Source organism: Schistocerca serialis, chromosome 1 (assembly GCF_023864345.2).
Source record: "Schistocerca serialis cubense isolate TAMUIC-IGC-003099 chromosome 1, iqSchSeri2.2, whole genome shotgun sequence".
Classification (NCBI taxonomy): Eukaryota; Metazoa; Arthropoda; class Insecta; order Orthoptera; family Acrididae; genus Schistocerca; species Schistocerca serialis.
The window spans coordinates 905502829-905523709 of record NC_064638.1 but is presented as its reverse complement, the minus strand read 5'-3'; the positions used below and the strand labels follow the sequence as shown (position 1 = coordinate 905523709).

Below are 20881 nucleotides of genomic sequence, written 5' to 3'. Positions count from 1 at the left end.
TCCCATGAGAAATTATTTTCTCAAAAGAATGTAAATTATCTTTTTTACTTTATACTATGTATGTTAGGTAATTAGAAATTGCCATCACACATTGTCAAATGATAATTTAATATTTATAGAAATTACAAAGTTTATATTTTTGAATGAATACAGAACAGTCACAGTACATTCATACAAACTTATCTAACACAGATGTGAGAACCCAATGGGACCAGCAGGAAGAACAAAACAGTATAGCAGTAAGGCTATTCTTTAACAGTCTGTACAATTATGACAACAGAATAATTGTTAGAAAATTTTATCTCTTTGAGAAATCTTTAATCCTTGTGTAACGGAAACTATTGTTTCAAAAATATGAAACCCTCATTTATGAACTATGGAAAATTTTACACTGACAACAGTGACACACCCCAAGCAGTAACACAAACAACAATGTGCTCTATACAATAATTAATTCTAATGGTGCTCTCTCTCAAACTTCAAACAAGAAAACGAATAATATAGACATAATGAAGTATCCACAATGGAGAAGAACTTTCCATGACAGTGCCTGGACAGTCATTTTTAGAAAAGGAAATAATGAAGCAAATTACAGGAGCACAGAATGAACATGACAAAACAGAACCATTTCCAAGCAAAAAGCCTTTCTAAATTGTCTACCTGCACTTATTATTGCAACCTTTTCACTGCCCAAAGATCGAATGTTACACAGGGATCAACTAGTATTCCTAAAACTAATTGTTTGAGATAATTACTCAAATATGTATAATGTTGACTAACAATATGAGTAACATACTTTTAAAAAATGGGATGAGGGTGAAGGATACAGGCATTGCAGAAGCAGTGTTCATTATTTTGTAACATGCTTTCACATAGTGAAACATGAATTTTATCAGTTCTTATGAAAAACATTGTTTATCATTCAGAAGTACAAAAGATGACTCAGAGGGAAGAGTATGAAAGGAAGATCAAGTTACTCTGTATACAGAAGGGAACAGTTACTTTCTATAGCTTATCTTTTTCCCCACATCACTCCAAGTGCTTATTTACAGCCCCCCCCCCCCCCCGACACACACACACACACACACACACACACACACACACACACACACACACACACACACACACACGAGAGAGAGGAGAGAGGAGAGAGAGAGAGAGAGATTTTGAATCTTCTTTAGACGTCATCCACCACCACCACCACCACCACCACCACCACCACCACCACCACCACCACATATGGCTGCCTCACAGAGACATATATACTCCAAGACAAAAACAAAGATGGACCACAAAGAAATATCTGAATGGAACAGAAATTGGTAGATGTGATGTACATGTACAGACAAACCAATGATTGCAATTTCAGAGAAATTGCATCATTTATTGAAGAGAGCTTCACAACTTGAGTAAGTCGTCCACCTCTGGCACTTACACAAGCAGTTATTTCGCTTGGCATTTATTGACAATTGTTGGATGTTCTCCTGAGGGATTTCTTGTCAAATTCTGTGCAACTGGCAAATTCATGAGATAGACGGCCTTGCCAATAATGCTTTAAACATTCTTAATCAGCGAGAGATTTGGCAACCTTGCTGGCCAAGGTAGGGTTTGTCAACCATGAAGGCAAGCAGTAGGAACTCTCACCATGTAAGGGTGGGCATTACCTTACTGAAATTTAAGCCCAGGGTTGTCATAAAGGACAACAAATGGGGGCATAGAACATTGTCAGCATATTGCTGTCCCATAAGACTGCCTTGTATGACAACTAAACGGGTCCTGCTATGAAATGAAATGGCACCCCAGGCCATATGGTGGATGGCGGACAGGTTGGTATCTCACTGCTGTCCGGGGCATCTCCATACATGTCTTTGCTGGTCATTGGGGCTCTTGTCATCACGGCACCCTTACAGCACAGCAGCATGTCAATGATATTCTATGCCCTTTTTTTTCCTCCTTCATGGCAAGCAATCCTGGGCTCTCATTTCAGCAAGAATGCCTGCCCACACATGTGCTTGCCAAACCCTACCTTGACCAGCAAGGTCGCTGGAGCTCTCCCCAATTGAGATCATTTGGAACACTGGGCAGGGGCCTCCAACCAGTTCAGAATTCTGAAGATCTAACATGCCAATTGGACAGAATTTGACACTATATCCTTCAGGAGGACATACAACACTATCAATCAGTGCAAAAGCTGAGTAACTGCTTGCATATGGGTCAAAGGTACACCAACACATTATTGACTTTTTCAATTTGTGAGGAGCACACTCACTCTGCATGAGAACTTTGTCATACAACAACAACTCAGTTGTGTGTTTTGTGAACACACTCGGGACATTTAGGCAAGCATTTCTCTTTAAGAAGACCACTGAATGACTATGTAGTAACTCGTGAATAGCTGCAGGTCAGTAATTGTGCAGAACATGGAAATTATTCAGGTCAGATTTGTAAAATTCTGGGTAGCTTTGTGTGAAAATGAAGTAAAAATAGCAACTAACTTGCAATAATAGCTTTGGTAATAAATATGGACTTATAGTTATTTATCGTTTGTTTTAGAGGCAACAAAATCTAATTAACGGAACTTTCAAACCTTTTGATGCAAGTTATTAGAATACAGTAATTTTTACAAACTTACAGATACTGCCTCAAGGCTTGAGATTTGCAGCCTTTGTTTGGTAAATATTAATTCCACTTTCTTCAACACTGCTTTCACCAGCTGAGGCAGTACCTACCAACACCGGCTGAAGGGGATGGACATCAAGAAGCCTATTGAGACTAGTGGACAAATTTCTGCTTTGAAACCCCAAACACAGACTTTTCGTCTGAACTGTGATCTGAAATAGGTGTAGAAAAGCATCCGAGATACGAACAAGGGCCTGTTCTGGGCACAGTGCATGTATAGGAACTACAAGAGGAAGCATTAACACCCGCCTTAAGGAACACAACAGTGGCTGACACCTGGGCAATACAGGTATGTCAACAACAGCAGAACATGCACTGGTACCAGGAACCACCACAGTTGTTTCTCCAATATTATGGTTTTATCACAATACAATCATCATCATACTAGAATGTACAGAGGGGCCATAGAAATAAAAGAGTACAGAACATCTTTAACAGATGAGGATGGCTGCAATTAGACAATTTGTGGACTTTAGTGCTAAATAAAGCAAACAGCACTAACTATTCTCCACTACAAGCTCTAACACACATTGGCATGACTCCACATTTTTGTCAACACATGTAAACAGGTCAGCCTGCTAAGCTTGTTTCAAATTGTAAGCGCTTTCTGAGTTATGGTTTCTGTTGCTTCCAGGATTGGAACAAAACATTAGGCAGAGAAATATGCCTTGGACCATGGGCTAATAGCCATAAAACAAAAATTAATCTAAGACACACACACACACATGGCTCACAAAAGCCTGTATTGCATGACTACAACAAGATTTTTTTGTTGGAACAAATTCACAATTCTTTCAGGAGGGTGCCGAGAGATGTGTAAGAATTAGTGGCAACCACATTGAGCCCCTCAAGACTAGTGTCAACAGAACAGAATTGTCCTTATCTCACGAAGTATTTATTTCTGGATACATGTTTCTTCTTCTTAGGTCTTCAACAATCAGGTACATTAGCAGTGACTTACTATTCTTTTCTGTCTTCACCCTTCCTTTTTAGAGTGGTATAGGTGGTGCACCTCATTCACTCACACACACACACACACACACACACACACACACACACACACACACACACACTATCTGGTTGATGTATTCCAGTCCACACTGCCTCTTGTGTTCTTCCATTCTACTGTCCCTTCAATGATACATTTAACAACATGATCATGTCTCTGTAAGTGGCTGACCCTGGGTTCCTTCAGTTTTGGATGAACTTCAAGACACACTGCTTCTCTTCCTTCCTATTTTGTTGCCCTTCGTGGATCACCTCTTCGTATGATACCTTGTCTTCCATGGTTATCTTTAGCATTCTGCAGTAGCAACTGTGCGTTGTTCTGCTTCCCCAGGTGTCCATGTTTCATCTTCGTACAGCAGCACACACTGAACAAATGTCTTTATGAGGTCTTTCCTGAGATGTTTGTCTATGCAGCAGATGTGAAAAGATTTCTTCTCTTGCTAAAAACTGCTTCTGCCTGGTGGATTCAGCTTATCATATCCTTATTTGATCTTCCATCTGCTGCAATTTTACTCCCTGTGTATGAAAAAGATACAGTGGAGTCAAGTGAGGATTGGGCAAAGCTGATTTGTCTCTTCATCACTAAGATTTTTGTTTTAGCTTTATTAATTTTCTTGTTGTAGGAAGAGTTAAGGATGGTTTCCATCGGGCCAACACTGATTCTAATTGGTACCTTTCTGACCTTAATGCTGTGATAGCAGCAGCAAATCTCAACTTGTTTACTTTCTTATCATGAATCTCAATTCCTCTGAATTTCTGCCTGACTTCATCTATTGCCCTCTGAATGTATACATTAAACAAGACAGGAGAGAGAGAGAGAGAGAGAGAGAGCGCACCTCTGTCATACATCTTCCTTAATAGTAGCTGCTTCTTTATGTTCTGCCCAACTTATCAAAGCTACCTCTTCTCTATACAGTCTCTGCACTGCAATACTGATTGTCCGTCTCAATTCTGCTTTTGGTCCTCCTCAAAATGATAGGGGTCAATATCTTGGAGGCATGTGCTACCACAATGAGCATACTATACAAGGGTGATTTGATAAGCCTGGTAAATTTTCATGAAAGAATAGAACACTTTTGTTGCGACTTCATGACTGGTAAGCTTGATTATTCCAAGGATTATATAAAGAATTTCACCACTGTATAGCTTAGAGTTCATTGTTGACACCATCTGCATTGGTCAGTATGTCAGCTGCAATTGTGAAAATGGAGAAAACAGTTATTAAACATTATTTCAAGGATTGGACTGCTGCACAAATCAAAACGGAATTGGATGAAGTTCACACAGACGGCACCATCATTGAAGACCATTCATTTACTTTTGGATTAATGAATTTAAATGAGGTTGGACAAGCACTGAAGATTAAGAGTGCTCCAGCTACCCAATTGAGGTCACCACAAAGGAAACAATTGAAAAAATCTACAATATGGTAATACAAGACTGCCAAATAAAAATGTGTGGCATTGCTGAGACTGTAGTAACCCCAACTGACTGACTGCATATTATCCTGCATGGAGAATTGTGTGCGAGATGGTTACTGCAATGGCTCACGGTTGATCAAAAGCACAGCTGGGACAACAGTTCAACACAATGTCTGATAATATTTAATTGCAATCTGCAAGATGTTTTGCAGTAGTTTGTGACTTTATGACATCTGGATCCATCACTTAACTATACACCAGAGTCAAAGTGGCAGTAAAAACAATGGACAAAGGCTGATGAAAGTGCACCGAAGAAGACAAAGGCCATTTTGACAGCTGGTAAGGTGATGGCCTTTTTTCTTTCGATTCCCAAGGAAGACAGAGCCATAACTAAACCCTATTATGCTTCATTGTTGTTGGATCATTTGAAGCTTGCATTGGTTGAAGGGAGACCAACATTTGCAAGCAAAAAGAAGTGATTTTTCACCAGTATAATGCACCATCCCATACAACAGGGATAATAATGGCAGATGTGCATGAATTGAGCTCTGAACCAGTTCTTCATCAAACCCATTCACCAGACTTACACCCAAGTGACTTCATCCTGTTCCCTAACCTGAAAAAGTGGTAGCTGCAGTCAGTTTTGCAGAGTTTGACAGACTATTTTTCTGCAGATGAAAAAGCTGGAGGATCACTAGACTAAGTGGCTGTGTCAAGAAGTAAGGTGAATTGTTTGCAAAACAAACAGACTTATCAAACCATCCTCATATAGTTCACATCTGTCTGCAGATGTTTTCTTTGGTCAGAATTTGGCACAAAATGACAGTATTGAGTGTTATTATGATGTACATACTGTTTATCTTGACTGCAAAGTTTTTTTAACAGAATTACCAGTTTCATCTATGCAGTATCCATCTTAAGAACCTTTCATTCTGCTGCACTGTATCATGTCAAAACATATCAAAATAATAAAAGTCAGATTTTGACTTTTTCTTTTTAACTTGTGATGACTTTCTGCAGTGCAAGAGAAAGATTCTGAAGATTGCTATTGCACAGCCACAACTGGTTATTCTATTCAGAAAACTTTGCAGTCAAGACAATTAATTAAAAATTATGTTTCTTTTGGCATTGGAACAAACTTTTTTAAGTCTGTTGAGAACTGCCCCATTTCATATATAACTCTTATGAGTTCTTCCTCATGTAGCTATTTTACAGCATCCTTGAGTTCTGCTGCTTTCCATGTTCTTCCTGACTGCAAAGTTGAACTCATCATGCAAAATATACACTGACAAAAAATCTGAACACCAAAATATAACGAAATGACAGTGTTTCAGAAACTTTACTGGGGTCTTACAGGTACAATTTTATGTATACAGACTGAAGGGGCGTGTGAAAATTTGTGCCAAGACTGGGTGTCAAACCCAGGTTTCCTGCTTACTTGGCAGGTGCATTAACCACTAAGCCACTTTGGCACAGTAGTTCACACAACTGCACGGATTACCCTGGCACACCTCCCTCCTTGATCCAAATTCTCATTGCCACCCCAGTCTACTTCAAATTCCCCTTACACAACAATACATGGCTATTACTGACACCAAAACAGAACCAGCTTTCATCAGAAAACACAGACCTCCACCCTGTACTCCAATAAGCTCTCACCTGCCATCACTAAAGTCACAAACTTTCTCTGACGACTGATGCCAGCAATCATGTACAGTGGCTATATTCCTGCCAAGTCTCTTCAATACTGCAGGAGGAACCTCCATCTTCTCTGAGCCCTATTACATGACCTCATTCAAAACTCGAGGGTGTTGGTAATGGTGTGTCACCTTATAGGCATTCTTGATCGAAATCAACTCGCCATGTCCAGCCTCCAAAGTAATTAATATTTAAGACCATTACAATGTGTATTTACAGCAAACATGATTTGAACCCTCATATTGTGCTACTTGTGCCACTATTACACAATTGACGTGAAATCTGAATAGACATCTTTCAGATAAAAACATGCCTACCAACTTTCATTTGTCACAGAATTTCTTCATGGTGTTACAATTCTTTTTCCATCAGTGTAAATTTGTGTTATGCTTTCTGTAAACATTAGCTTTGGTGTCTGTTTCCTGACCATTTCATTTGCTGCTCTTAGCACAGTACTTTTCTAGGACATCAATCTTTCTTCAAACATTTCAGGTTTTGTTCATAATTACTGTTTGTTCCTTCTACACCAATCTGATCACTTCAATTTTGAGTGTATTCATACCACCATTTTTCATAACTTCTTAATTTTTTTGAATCACATGCTCCTGCACAGATATGGGATACTGCTTGCTCTCTACATTATTTTGTCCTTTTAATTTCTCAACCAGTTTCACACACTCATTGTCTGATAAATACTTTGATCAGTATCAAATATAACATCTTGTTTGCTATTAATATGACTTCCTAAAGAATTGTGATACCCAAGTCGTAAGAGGGAAGGATGCATGTGCCTGGGAGATGACTTCATAGCTATCAGGGATTTAAGGCAAAGTTTCTGAGAGTGTGTTTATTTAGTTAAAAATTCCATAGACCATTTGAATGAGTCTTTTATTGAAATGATGTGGAATGGGTCAGCTTACAAGAATAGTACACATGATTAGTGTGAGCACTAATGATCATTATCTTTGCCCTACTCATGGAACTACACTTGAAAACAAGTTGTTTTTTATGCTACTAGTCTTAAGTAGATATTTGTCAATGGAATAGATGGAGTGGTTCAGGAGAAATGATATGATGTTCAACTTAAAACTTGCTCTGCTAACTGTCAGGCATTTTATGTCATTGGGCAAGTAATCAAAAATTTTTGTTGATGCATACAGAACCCCTTTCTGAGTCAGCTTTATTAATGGGTAATAAAGGTCATAAGTACAATAACATAAATGTTAATATATTCTAAATGTTGTCAAAGCATTCATACCAAAAATGTGACCTTTTTGGTGACCAACACATCAAGTTGTGGTGCATTGCAGGCTAAATACACAATACAGAATCCATGTTCCTATGAATGCATGTATGAGCCATTTAAGAGTTAACATCTCCACATTTCTGCAGTAAAATCCTGTTCCAAGCCAGTGTGCGTTAGCCCACAGAACTTCTGATGGAAGAAAGTATAGTTACGTTGCTGCTTCTCTAAATGAGGACATGGCCACGGAAGTCCAGGATACCTCAACATCCCCACTAAGTACAGACAAATATAGTGCCATTAACCACGCTCTGATCAGTTACATGCCTCAGTCTGAAGCCAAATGATTTGAAAAGTTACTCTGTACAGAGGAGTTAAGTGATTGCACCTCTTCCCAACTGCTGCTTCACCTTCAGACCCTGGCTAGCAATGCTATTAATGAAGATATTTTCCCAAACATCTGACTGTTATACTCAGCATCTACTGCACAGAAGATACATGCACCAGTAACCTCCATGCAATGGTGGACAATACTGCTGAGCTGTATCTGTCCACATGTGTTGCAGCCATCTCACAATAAGACAATACCTTGGCCTCATCACAAGCACAAATCCTCAAGCTTACAACATAATTCACTGCTCTTAATTTACAACAGTCCTGGTGGCCATGACAGCACCAACACTCACTGAGGAATGCTGTCATTTATCTTCAGCTGCAAAGGTATGCTGATACCACATATGATCTGGCTCAGAAGCTCGACAAAGCCATTTCTGATGCGAGTTGGGAATTTTGCATGGAAATCAAAAACGATCGCAACTGCTACTCCAGATGGCAGCCATGGACTGTCACCAAACATTGTATGAAACTGAAGTTTCTAATGGGCACAGGTGCTGACATCACTGTGTCTTCTCAACTACCTCTCTGCAGCAGTGATGACAGTTGCTTTTATGCTGCCAGTGGTTCCACACTCAAGACATATGGTCATGTGACATGGACTGAACTTTGGCCTCCATCTTTAGTGTGTGGCAATGCATAGTGGAGACAGCATACTCCATCCTTTGAGTAGACTTTTTTAACATTTTATGACCTAATATTGGACCTTTGCCACCACCACGACTTCTAGATACAACCAACAACATAGGTATCCATTGACATTTATGCTAAGTACACAACACTGCAATCTGCATGATTACTGGTGGTTCTCCAAATCTAGAACACCGTAGACAGTTCTCAGAGGTCATTTCGATTCTAGCATCTGTATAGCACTTAACAGTGCACTATATTCTGGTAAAATAAACGAAAGCCAATTCCTACTTGAACTTGTCTGGTTCCATTGGACAAAATGAATGTATGAAAGTAGGGATTTTCTTTTATGCTCATCATGGGATCTGTCATTCATCAGACTGCAACTAGGCCTTGCCTCTCCACATTGCTCGAAAGAACACCAATAGACAGCATCCATGTAGTTATTACCAGCAACTTACTGCCAGAAAAAATTCAGGATTGGTACACTTCCTTGTATGTTAAAGATTTCTCATTGAATATCCACAGCAAACACACCTTCTTAAAAATAAACTTTGTACATACTTCCAACAAAATTCCCACTGCTCCAAAATACGTATGTAATACTGCTGTCAGTATTGCATTCAGCCTATTGAAGTTAACTAGGATGCCTTTTGGATTATGGAATGCTGTTCAACCCCCCCCCCCCCCCCTTTCCCCCATTGCCACCCCACATATCCCAGACATGTGAGTGGCTCAAGTCACAGAAGCGAGGATGATCTTGGCAACGGGTATTCAGAGACAAGGGTCTCGTCAGGAGTGCCCCAGGGACATGTGATAGTATTTCCTGTATACATAAATGATCTGGCAGGTAGAGTGAGCAGCAGTCTGCAGCTATTTGCTGATCTGGTGGTGTACAGGATGGTATCTGTTCAGCAACTGTAGGAGAATGCAAGATAACTTAAGAAAAAAGTTTTTAGTTGGTTTGATGAATGGCAGCTAGTTCTAAATGCAGAAAAAGGTAAGTTAATGTGGATGAGTAGGACAAACAAACCCATAATGTTTGACTATGAGCATGTAAGCATGGGGTAGGAAAGGTGAACCATCAATATTGGTTTATTGGGAAAATTTTGGGAAAGTGTGATTCACCTGTGAAGGAGATCACATATACAGCACTAGTGCAACCCACCATTTAATACAGCTCAAGTGTTTGGGATCTGCACCAAGTCGGATTAAAGGAAGACATTGAAGCAATTTAGAGGAAGGCTGCTAGATTTATTACTAGTAGGTTCGAACAACATGCAAGTATTACAGAGATACTTTGGGAACTCAACTGGGAACTACTGGAGAAAAGGAACATTCTTTTCTGACAGAACTATTGAGAAAATTAGAGAAACAGGATTTGAGGCTGACTGCAGAACAATTATACTGCTGCCAATGTACATTTTGTTTAAGGACGACCAAAGATAATTCAGAAGAAACTAGAGCTTGTATGGATTCTTATACATAGTCATTTTTCCCTCACTATTTTTGAGTGGAACGAGAAAGAAAATGAATAGTAGTGGTACGGAGTGCACTATACAGTGGCTTGTGGAGAATGTATGTAGATATCTTCCAGCATTATGGATAAAGTCACAAGCAATCTCTGCTTCTGATAAATTATACTGATGATGGTTTGGTGATGTCCACCTCAGAGAGAACATCAGGATCACTTATGGCAAATCTCCATTCACCTCCATTCATATGGTTTGGTCAACAAACCATTGAATGAAGTGTTTGGACTTCCAGTAGCTCAATTCCTAGGTCATACCATTAATGCCCAATGAATTCTGCTGCCACACGAGAGAGTGAAAGACAAACAACTTTCTACAGCCTGTAACAGCCCATGAGTTGCAAAGATTTTTCAGTGTTGAAAACTATTATTGCTGATCTATGGGCTACACTCTTCTGGCCTCTCCCCTGAAAGACTTCTTACAAGGTTCACCATCATAATCAAATGACAAATTACAGTGGACTACCAAAGCAGAAACTATATTTAACAATGTGAAGATTGCTATCACTGAAACCAGTTATAGTGCAGCCCATTTTGCAAGTGTATCACTTTGATAGTTGATTTGTCAAACTGCAATACATGCTGCACTTCAACAAGAGAAACCAACAATGGCAGCCTTTGGTGCTCTTCAGACCAAAACTACCTGTCAATACACAGCTGATCAACACATGACTGCAAGTTATGTGCAGGTTATGTGCAGATTATGCTTCTATAAAGCAATTCCACCATATGCTTCAAGGCTGATACTGTGCTGCTCACTGATCACAAGCTGCTAATTTATGCTTTCCATCAATGGTCAGACAAACCAATGCCATGTCAGCTGCAACACTCAGAATTATACAGTGCACTTCCTGACTTAGTCCTTGCTGCTGGGAATCAGAATGAGTCTGCAGACACACTTCCAGTGTAGAGGACTGCTACTAATCAGTTGCCTTGGACCAGCAACACAACCGCAATCTGCAAGACTTTCTATTATGCCCACCTGAGTTACAGCTTTGTCACTCCAGATATCTCATTCCAATTTAACATTTCACTGTTGTGTGTGTCAAATGCTTGCACATTTGTGACAGCAAACTTTCATTAACAGTCAATGTTTTCACCACACCACTTCTCTCCCACCCTTAGTACAGAGTACAAGAAGACTGGTTAACCAAGTTTTTGTGGCTGAATATATGGATACAAACATTAGAGCTTTTGTGCACCAATGTATGGCCTGCCAACAACATAGTATCACCTGTTATGTCAATACCCTTCATAGTATTTTTGTCCAACCCAACCAGATTTTAAACTGTTCACAGAAACTACACACACTAACTCATTGACTGCTTCACTCTTTGGCCTGAAGTTTTCCCTATAATCAACACCACCACTGAAATGATTACAAGCACCTTTTTGTGCATGGACTGCTAACTTTCGAGTGTCACTGTGTACCACCACTGGCCAAGACAGACAGTTTGAGAGATGTCTATTAAAATCACTCACTGTTTTGTTAGACATGAAACATTTTCAAAATGTAGCTTATGATCCAGCAGCAAATAGCTTGCACTGCCAATTGAAAGTGTTTCTAATATACCATCAGATTAAATACCTGATGAAATGAGAAACTTCACGGAATCATCTATCCCTCCATCGATTGTCAGACAGGCGGAATGACAAGTCTTGTTACAGCAGACAGTACCATTAGAACTGGGAAAGAGGGGGGGGGGGGGGGGGGAGAGAGGGGATGATTGATAACAACAGTCATTATGAGCTGCAACATTTACTGATGAATCCTGTTCACTCTTTAATTTTTTTTTCATTTGTTGACTAATTTCCTATGATTAACTCAATTTTGTGTGTTCTCATGTGTACATAATAAATGTTGTAAAAGAAATATTTGTGCCAAAATGCAACAAGTTTTATGGTGCTAATTGCTTCACATTTTGTTACTTTGTGAGCTAAGCTAACTCTCAAACTTTAAATAAACTTGTTTCTATTATATACCCTCACATTTAAATCTAACTTTTGTTCAGCATGGAAATTTCTTCACGAGGCCATCTTTACTATGCTGACCACATCGAAATTATTTTCACAGTCAGCAGATTTATGCTGTAGTACATCATATGATATCAAGTGCATCTAAATTTTTTTGAATCCTTGCAAGGCCCTTAATTGTGAATAGCACAGTAGTAACACAGGTGTACGTAAAAATGCAACAGTGCATAAAACATTGTTATGTCAGTTCAGTGTGCTGAGGAAGGGGAAGACCTACATGGCCAGCACCAATAGGAGTGGGTAAAGCACGGTGACATTCAAACAAAAGTTATGGTATAACTGTTCTACTCTCTTGCCCTATCACCCCCTTCAGTGGTAGAATTCATGCAAGCTGACAGTTATTAGTTACTGAAATCTGTAGCATGGTATTTTCTGAGTACTCTAAAGTTCCCATAAGTCTACAATGGAACTATCACTGCTTCCATCAGCAACATCAACAGCATAGCTGTTGTGCACAGTTGGGACACATCATGTAGTGTGTTAATTACACACAGTTTTAATGCAATATTTTTTTACACCTAATAGTTTGGAATTTTAGTACCTTGTCTCCACTCATATAGGCCTACAACATTTTTTTTATGATAATGTGTAAATTCACAACTGTTGTATACAGACAACGACTTCTAAGAAGTTCATACATTAATAGAGATTACATGAACATGCACCAAATTGCATTTCGATATAGGTCATTATTTCTTCATAGCAGGTAGACTTCAACATTCTCATTTTTTCTGACACACACAAGCTTACATATTTGTATCACAGTGTCACAGCATTTACACAAACAATGCCCTGAATACATGTCCCACATATCTCAACAGACAGCAACAAAAAGCAAAGCCCATACACATAGCAAACAAGTAGTTGGCACCAGAAACTTAATTACTTTATACAATGCAAAAAAAAACAGATTACAAATAATTCAAGGTGCTTCAAAGCCAAGAAGAATGATTTAAGATTCACTTTTGCTGTCATAACAAAATATTTAACCAATGTATTAAAGTATGCACAAAAAAATCTGAAAACTGGAAATTATGATTTGTTCTAGTATTGAAATTTACTCATTTCCAGTTTTTATGCAGACTCCATACAAAATATTCTATATTTATAAGAAAAATTATGGTTGATATTACACCCTATAAATCCAAATTGATAATGTTACTATGCACTCATATCAGCCAAATGCTTCATTATATATCAAGCAAAACATCAGCACCTATATTATCAAAGTCTATTTTTGCACAGCAGAATTATGAAGATCAATATGAAATATGCTATACCTGTGGGTAGCCAGGATATCCAGGGTAACTCATCTTCCAGCTCCTGAAACAACACGTGCACCGTCTTAAGACATTAGCACTTTAGTTACTTAATGGAAAAAATTTAGTATAAGAGGCAATGAATAAATGTGTTATGGAGATGCTGCACTGCATTCAAACTCATAATTGTCTTATTATATTTATGAATTATTTATTCTACAGGTGTCACAGCCAGCATTCTAATTTAACCGACATAACTTCACTAGATCAAATACCGCCAAAATTAGAAGACAACTACAGCACAGCAAGACATTTATTTATGTATGTTTTCTAAATTCCAAAACAGTATAATGCTATACTTGTGGCTCCTAAGTTTGACAATGGCAAAACAAAACAAGAAGACTAAATTCATTTTACTTAACAACTTTATTCGAAATTAGAGGTGGATTCACAAACAATGACTGTCAAGTTTAGACTTCTCTGCGCACCTACCTCTCATATTCTCCGACAGCCAATGGGCATTCAGAAGTGTTCTGAGCACTCTGCTGTGAATGTCACAGCCAACACAAGCATTAAATGTGGTTGTGGCAAGTTATTTAGTGAAATTTTATTTGACTTGTTGCAAGTTGTCACCACTGATGGTGGTAGTAAGTGAAATTTTGCATAAGCAAGCGAGAGAGACTTTTCAGGACACATGCTTTCTTCAAGCACAAAGCACATGTATGCACATACTGGCAACAATGCCATATCTCAACCTGCGCAAAGTTCGTTAATCATAGTATAAAGGGCCTAGAGATCTAGAAATAATAGCCTTAACAGGTGTTTAAGATTGTAGGGCATTAGCAGGAACTTCAACGTCCCTTGACTACTATTTCTTAGATGCAAACAGCATGAGAACTTCAGATACAAAATTGATAACAGAAAGTTTCACTCATCATTAATATTCAATTCTGGGAGTAAACATGCCTAACTGCAGCTTTGCTACCACAAAGCTGTATATCAGCTGCAAATGTAATTTGTTAGCCCATATGTTCTTATGCTGCAATGGTGCAAAAACTAACCTGAAACGACCTTTGTAAAAGAACACATGAAAACACTTTAGTATTTCTGCTTTTGCTTTGCTTCAATCAAGTTCAGTCCCTGTATTAAACAAGTATGTCTATGGTCCTATATTTTGTTTTACAGTAATTGTGGTAGTCTGTTCCTTTAGAAGTTTACACAGACTTTATACCATGAACTGTTTTACAACGTAGATATGTATCTAGTACTTTTTCAACTATTCTTTTAAACTTTAACTACTGTTTCCCTCCATGCTCCTGTCTGAAGTTAAATGTTTCTACATAATCCTTATAACACACACCAAACACAAACCACTTAAAAAATAGAGCAAAACTTATTTGGACCAACATTAAACAAGAAAGAAATAAATACAGCAAAGTGAAGTAAACCAGTCTGTGGCAGCAAATGTTGCACCTATTGACAACCAACCAAATATGAGAGGAATTCAAATGGTAATTTACAAGTTATTTGGCAGACCTAGTAACTTTTATTGAAGTTTTACTACAATTCACTGTGATTCAGATACATGACTATTTTTCTAACAGTCACCCTACCACGTAAACAATGTCCAGAAAGTTCTGCCAATCATTCAATTTCTCAACTATAGAAATCCACTCCTTGACCATTCAGATGTTCGAGAACTGTTGGATGAATAGCTTCATCATTGGAAAATCTCTTTCCCCAGATGTTCTTTCAGCTTGCCGAAAAGATGGAAACCTCACAGTGCAAGACATTGATTTCCTGATCAGCATCACTAATGCCTGGGTGGCCTTGGTCAAACTTGTCACATTTCACTATGTCTGGACTTGACTTAGTCCAAGAATCTTACTGTCCCACATACTTTTATTACATTTCTAGTTGCTATGCTATTTCACTTCTTTACAGTGATGCATTTATGCGTACAACTGCAGAAATGTATATGCTGGACATCCGGATTGTGTACATTGTTATGACAATATGCCACTCTTGCGAAATGGTCTTAGTACGGGAAAACATGTGTAACTCACTTTTGAAAGTCTATGTACATATCCATTAAACAAGGATGTACATAAATAGGTGTACAGGAGGTACACTGCATTTTTATCGGTTCTAAGATTGTTTCTCCATTTTTTCAGATATTCCAATAATCACAGCTGAAGCAATAACCAACAGGTTGGTCATCAAACAATACTGGAAGACAGAATACTGAACAGATTTGACTAACAGAAGAATTCAATAACTTCCACCAAGTAGGCTTCAATTTACAGGTCGTGTGACATATGTCACTGAGCTGGAACAGTTTACAGGTAGTTTGACACATTTGATGGAACAGAGTCTATCTAATGTGCCAAAGAGTGGTCAACCAGTGAGTGTTACTACCCATGAAAATGAAATATTGTAGTTGCACAGGCACACATCGGAAACCCAAGGAAACCTAACAGAGAGCCTGTGTCGAATTTGACATTTCCCTTAGAACCATGGGTTATCTAAAGCAACATTTATGTTTGCAAGTGTACCTTTCAAGATTACTTCATTGATTAATCTATGATAATCCAGATAACTGTTTGGAATTCTACAAGATTATTTTGAATGAAGAAATGTAAGATGATGATATAATTTGAAAAATTTAATGATCTGACAAATTATCACAAAATGGTGATAATAGCCATAACTGTGTGCACTGTGCCACAAAAACCCCCATGCCACAATTTAAAGACAACTGAACAAATCTGGGGCTACAGTTTCGGCATGTCTTTCAGGTTAAGGAATCATTGGACCTGTTTCTCCCCCCCCCCTCCCCCTCCCCTTCCATGCAGATGATACCCATGATGCCTATCTTACATGCTGTGTGATACTGGTATTCCACTATTACATCTGCAGCAGGGTAATTAAGAGTTCTACTTCGAGGAAGATGGCACTAGTCCCCAATATGACTTACGACTGCATGGGTTTCTTGACAAAGAATTAGCAAATAAGTGAATAATCTGATGAGGGCCAATTGGACAGACTAGGTGATCACCAGACCTCCAGTGGACTGTTCCGGGATGTTATCAAAGATAAAATTTTTGCAAGAGAACAACATGCTGTTGACATGTCAGTTCATAAGAGAAGCAAGCCACAACTTTCAATGCAATAAAGAACTCTGTGCCAAATTGTGCTCAAGTGAACAAAACAGACTACAGGAATGAGTAAATGTAGGCCAGCAATTTGAGCACTTAACACATTCCACTTATTGTGACTCCATAAACATTTTCTATAGTAAATTTTTCCACTCATTTGATTGCCAACCTAATTTCTATAGCAACAGCTACTGTGTACCTACTTATGCAATCCCCACGAAAACCCCCTATTTAATTGACTGACCCTTATTCCAGCAATGCTGTAAATTCTATAAATGTGCATGTGAATGTACTTCCACTAGAAAAAGAACAAGAGCTCTAAAGCTAGTGTGAATGGAGTTTCCTGTTAGCCTAATGTTCCTGTGCTCCATACATCAATTGTCATTCCCTTTTTTTTTATTTGCTATCCATATAAAAAAAAAAAAAAAATCAGTTTTCAGCGATTGTCATAGCTTTAGTTTATGTGGATGGGGAGACATACTGGTATTAATTTTTCTTATCGGTTTCCTGCCAATATGTGCTTAGGTTATACATACTAACAGTTACACAAGGGGCCATTAAAATTTGAAATCTATTGAGTAATAGCATTTCTACAAGTTTTCTGACCAGACTGTGTACCAATTAGGTTCCTTTCAGAGTACACTTATGCAATAGCTCCATACTTAATCATATACCACCACTCGCACAACAAATATCCGTATCCAAAAACGGGAAAGTTGCACAGGTCACACCAATATTCAAGAAAGGTAGTATGAGTAATCCACTAAATTACAGACCCATATCATTAACATCGATATGCAGCAGGATTTTGGAACGTATGTTGTGTTTGAACATTATGAATTACCTCTAAGAAAATGGTCTATTGACACACAATCAACACGGGTTTAAAAAACATCGTTCTTGCTAAACAAAACTAGCTCTTTACTCATTGAGTGCTATTGACAAGGGATTTCAGATTGATTTCAGATTGATTTCATATTGCTGGATTTCTGGAAGGCTTTTGACACTGTACCACACAAGCGGCATGTAGTGAAATTGCATGCTTATGGAGTATCACGTCAGTTATGTGACTGGATTCTTGATTTCCTGTCAGAGGGGTCACAGTTCATAGTAACTGATGGAAAGTCATCAAGTAAAACAGAAATGATTTCTGGCATTCCCCCTGGTAGTGTTATAGGCAATTTGCTGTTGCTTGTCCATATAAATGATTTGGGAGACAATCTGAGCAGCTGTCTTAGGTTGCTTGCAGATGATGCTGTCGTTTATCAACTAATAAAGTCATCAGAAGATCAAAACACATTTTGAAACGATTTATAAAAGATACTGCTATGGTGTGAAAATCAGCAATTGACCCTAAATAATAAAGTGTGAGGTCAATGCACATGAGTGGTAAAAGGACCCATTAAACTCTGGATACACAATAAATCATTCAAATTTAAGAGCCATAAATTCTACTAAATATCTAGGAAATACAGTTACAAACAACTTAAATTTGAAGGAACACATTGCCTACACTATGCTTGTCTGTCCTCTTAGAATACTGCTCCGCATTGTGGGATCCTTACCAGACAGGATTGATGAAGTACACTGAAAAAGTTGATTGACTAATTGAGAAGGGTTACGGGACCAAACGGCGAGGTCATCAGTCCCGTGATTCCAAAGTGAGTTACAGAAGAAAGAGGGTCTGCTAAATGTGGACGGATTGAGTCAGGGAAGTCAAATGATAAAAGAATGAACATTAAACACACACAGTAAAAGCATAAAAGGTGAGACCAAATCTACAAACTGGAAAAAAAGGGCTGCAGTCATGGGGTCACAGACCATGAAGACTGCAAAAGAAGTCCCAACCATAAACAAACCGCCCTTGTTCCAAGACTAAAGGAGAACCTTACATCTGGAAATAAAAACCACTTTCACGGAAGAAACCGAGGTCCAGGTCAAGCACCTATGGATTGTCTGCTAATATTAAATTTAAGGGAGTAGGAAGACTACACTTAACACAAAGGGCCGAAAGAAGGGGACATGCCACCAATATGTGAAATATCGTCAGTCTGGTGCCACAACCACATTGTGGGTGTGGTTTGCTACACAGGAGGAAACAATGGGTGAGCCAGGTATGACCAATGTGTAAACAGTATGAAATAGTGGACTACTACCATGAGGAGTGGAAGGAAGAGTGACAAGCTGCAGTAGACTCCTCGATCGTGCAGAGTTTGTTACTATGAGCAGTAGCCCTCCAGGTGGCATTCCACTTTTGGGCAGAGAGAGATTTGATGCAGATACACATATCCACAGCTGGTATCATGAAAGGAAATAGGGGGTTAAGTATCTGCTTCTCTAGTCAAACAGTCAGCCAGTTCATTCCCTGGGATGCCCACATGACTTAGGACCCAAAGAAAGATGACTGAACAGGCAGCACACTCAAGGGCAGAGAGAAGGTCATGGATAGCAGAGACCAAAGGGCAACAAGAGTAGCATCAGTCAATAGCCTTCAGACTCCTCATGGAGTCTGAACAAATTAAAACACTGTGGAGGGAGGCATGAGAAAGAAAAAGGAGGGCCCTGTGAATGGCTCAAAGCTCTGCTGTGAACACACTACATGATACCAACTATAAATGGTGTTCGAAGCCTGCTTCTGTAAGGAGACTATCAACAGGACTGTTGTGAAAGGCATCAACAGCCAGACACACCCCACAATGATGGGCAGGGTCAAGGAGTTGTAAAGTGGAAGGAGGTGCTGAGCCATAAACCTGAATACCATAATTCAGTCTGGACAAGACCAGAGCAAGCTAAAGATGGAGAAGAGTGGAACAGCTTGCACTCTAAGATGTGTGGGCCAGGAGGCGGAGAGCATTAAGCTTCCACATGCATGTGGTCTTTAGGTAGTGAATGTGGGGCAACCATGTCAGCTTGTTATCAAGAATAAGGCCTAAGAACAGGACTATGCTACAACATCGAGGAGCTGGTTGCCTAAATAAAGTTCTGGATAAGGATGTACTGTGGGTTGAAGAGAAAAATGCGTAACCCACATTTTGGAGGGAGAAAATGAAGGCATGGGCAGTGGTCCATACAGAGGCCTGTCAGATGGCACCTTTGAGCTGGCCCTCAGCAGATGCTACTGAGTGGGAGCTGCGTCTGATGCAAAAATCATCGACAAACAATGCCGGAGTAACCAGAGGCACAACAGGTCACAAGCCCATTGATGGCAACAAGGAAGAGTGTGACACTTAGCACAGAACCCTGTGGGATACCATTCTCCTGAATCTGAGGGGCTCAGAGTGAAGTGCCAAATCAAACCCGGAAGAGACAGTCAGATGAGAACTCTCAGATAAAATCTGAAGGGGACCACAGAAGCCTCAGTCATGGAGGGTAACTAAAATGTAATGGTGCCAAGCCATGTCATATACCTTACATAGGTCAAAGAAGACTGTAAGGTGCCGGTGGTGAGGCAAAGCCTGTCAGATGGCCGATTCCAATCGGAGTAAATGGTCATTTGGAGATTGCCCTGACCGGAAGCCACACTGATACAGGGACAAAAGGCCCCGAGATTCGAGTACCCACCATATCTGAAGCTGACCATCCTTTCGAGCAGTTTACAAAGCACATTCATCAAGCTAGTTGGGTGGTAGTTGTCTAGACACATTTAGTTTTCGCTGGCTTAAGAACGGGGATAACTATATTGTCTCACCATTGTGATGGAAAAGCACCCATGAGCCAAATGTGGTTTAAGATCCTGAGGAGCTGTTGCCTCTGGGGAATTCCTATTCAGTGAAGGGTGCATTACAGGGCTCAACGTTGTGTGGGATGAAACTGAGCAGGGTCTGTTC

General features: G+C 39.3%; 1 protein-coding gene across 4 annotated transcripts in view; it reads right to left on the bottom strand.

The window, feature by feature from the left end:
• Nucleotides 1–20881, bottom strand: part of LOC126411781 (annexin B9-like) — a 140536-nt gene that overhangs the window by 63744 nt on the left and 55911 nt on the right. For all 4 annotated transcript variants that reach the window (XM_050081393.1, XM_050081392.1, XM_050081390.1 and 1 more), the window contains exon 2: nt 13918–13960. In XM_050081393.1, coding sequence (XP_049937350.1) covers nt 13918–13950 — 33 coding nt within the window. In that variant the 5' untranslated portion in view covers nt 13951–13960. The remainder of the gene's footprint in view (nt 1–13917; nt 13961–20881) is intronic.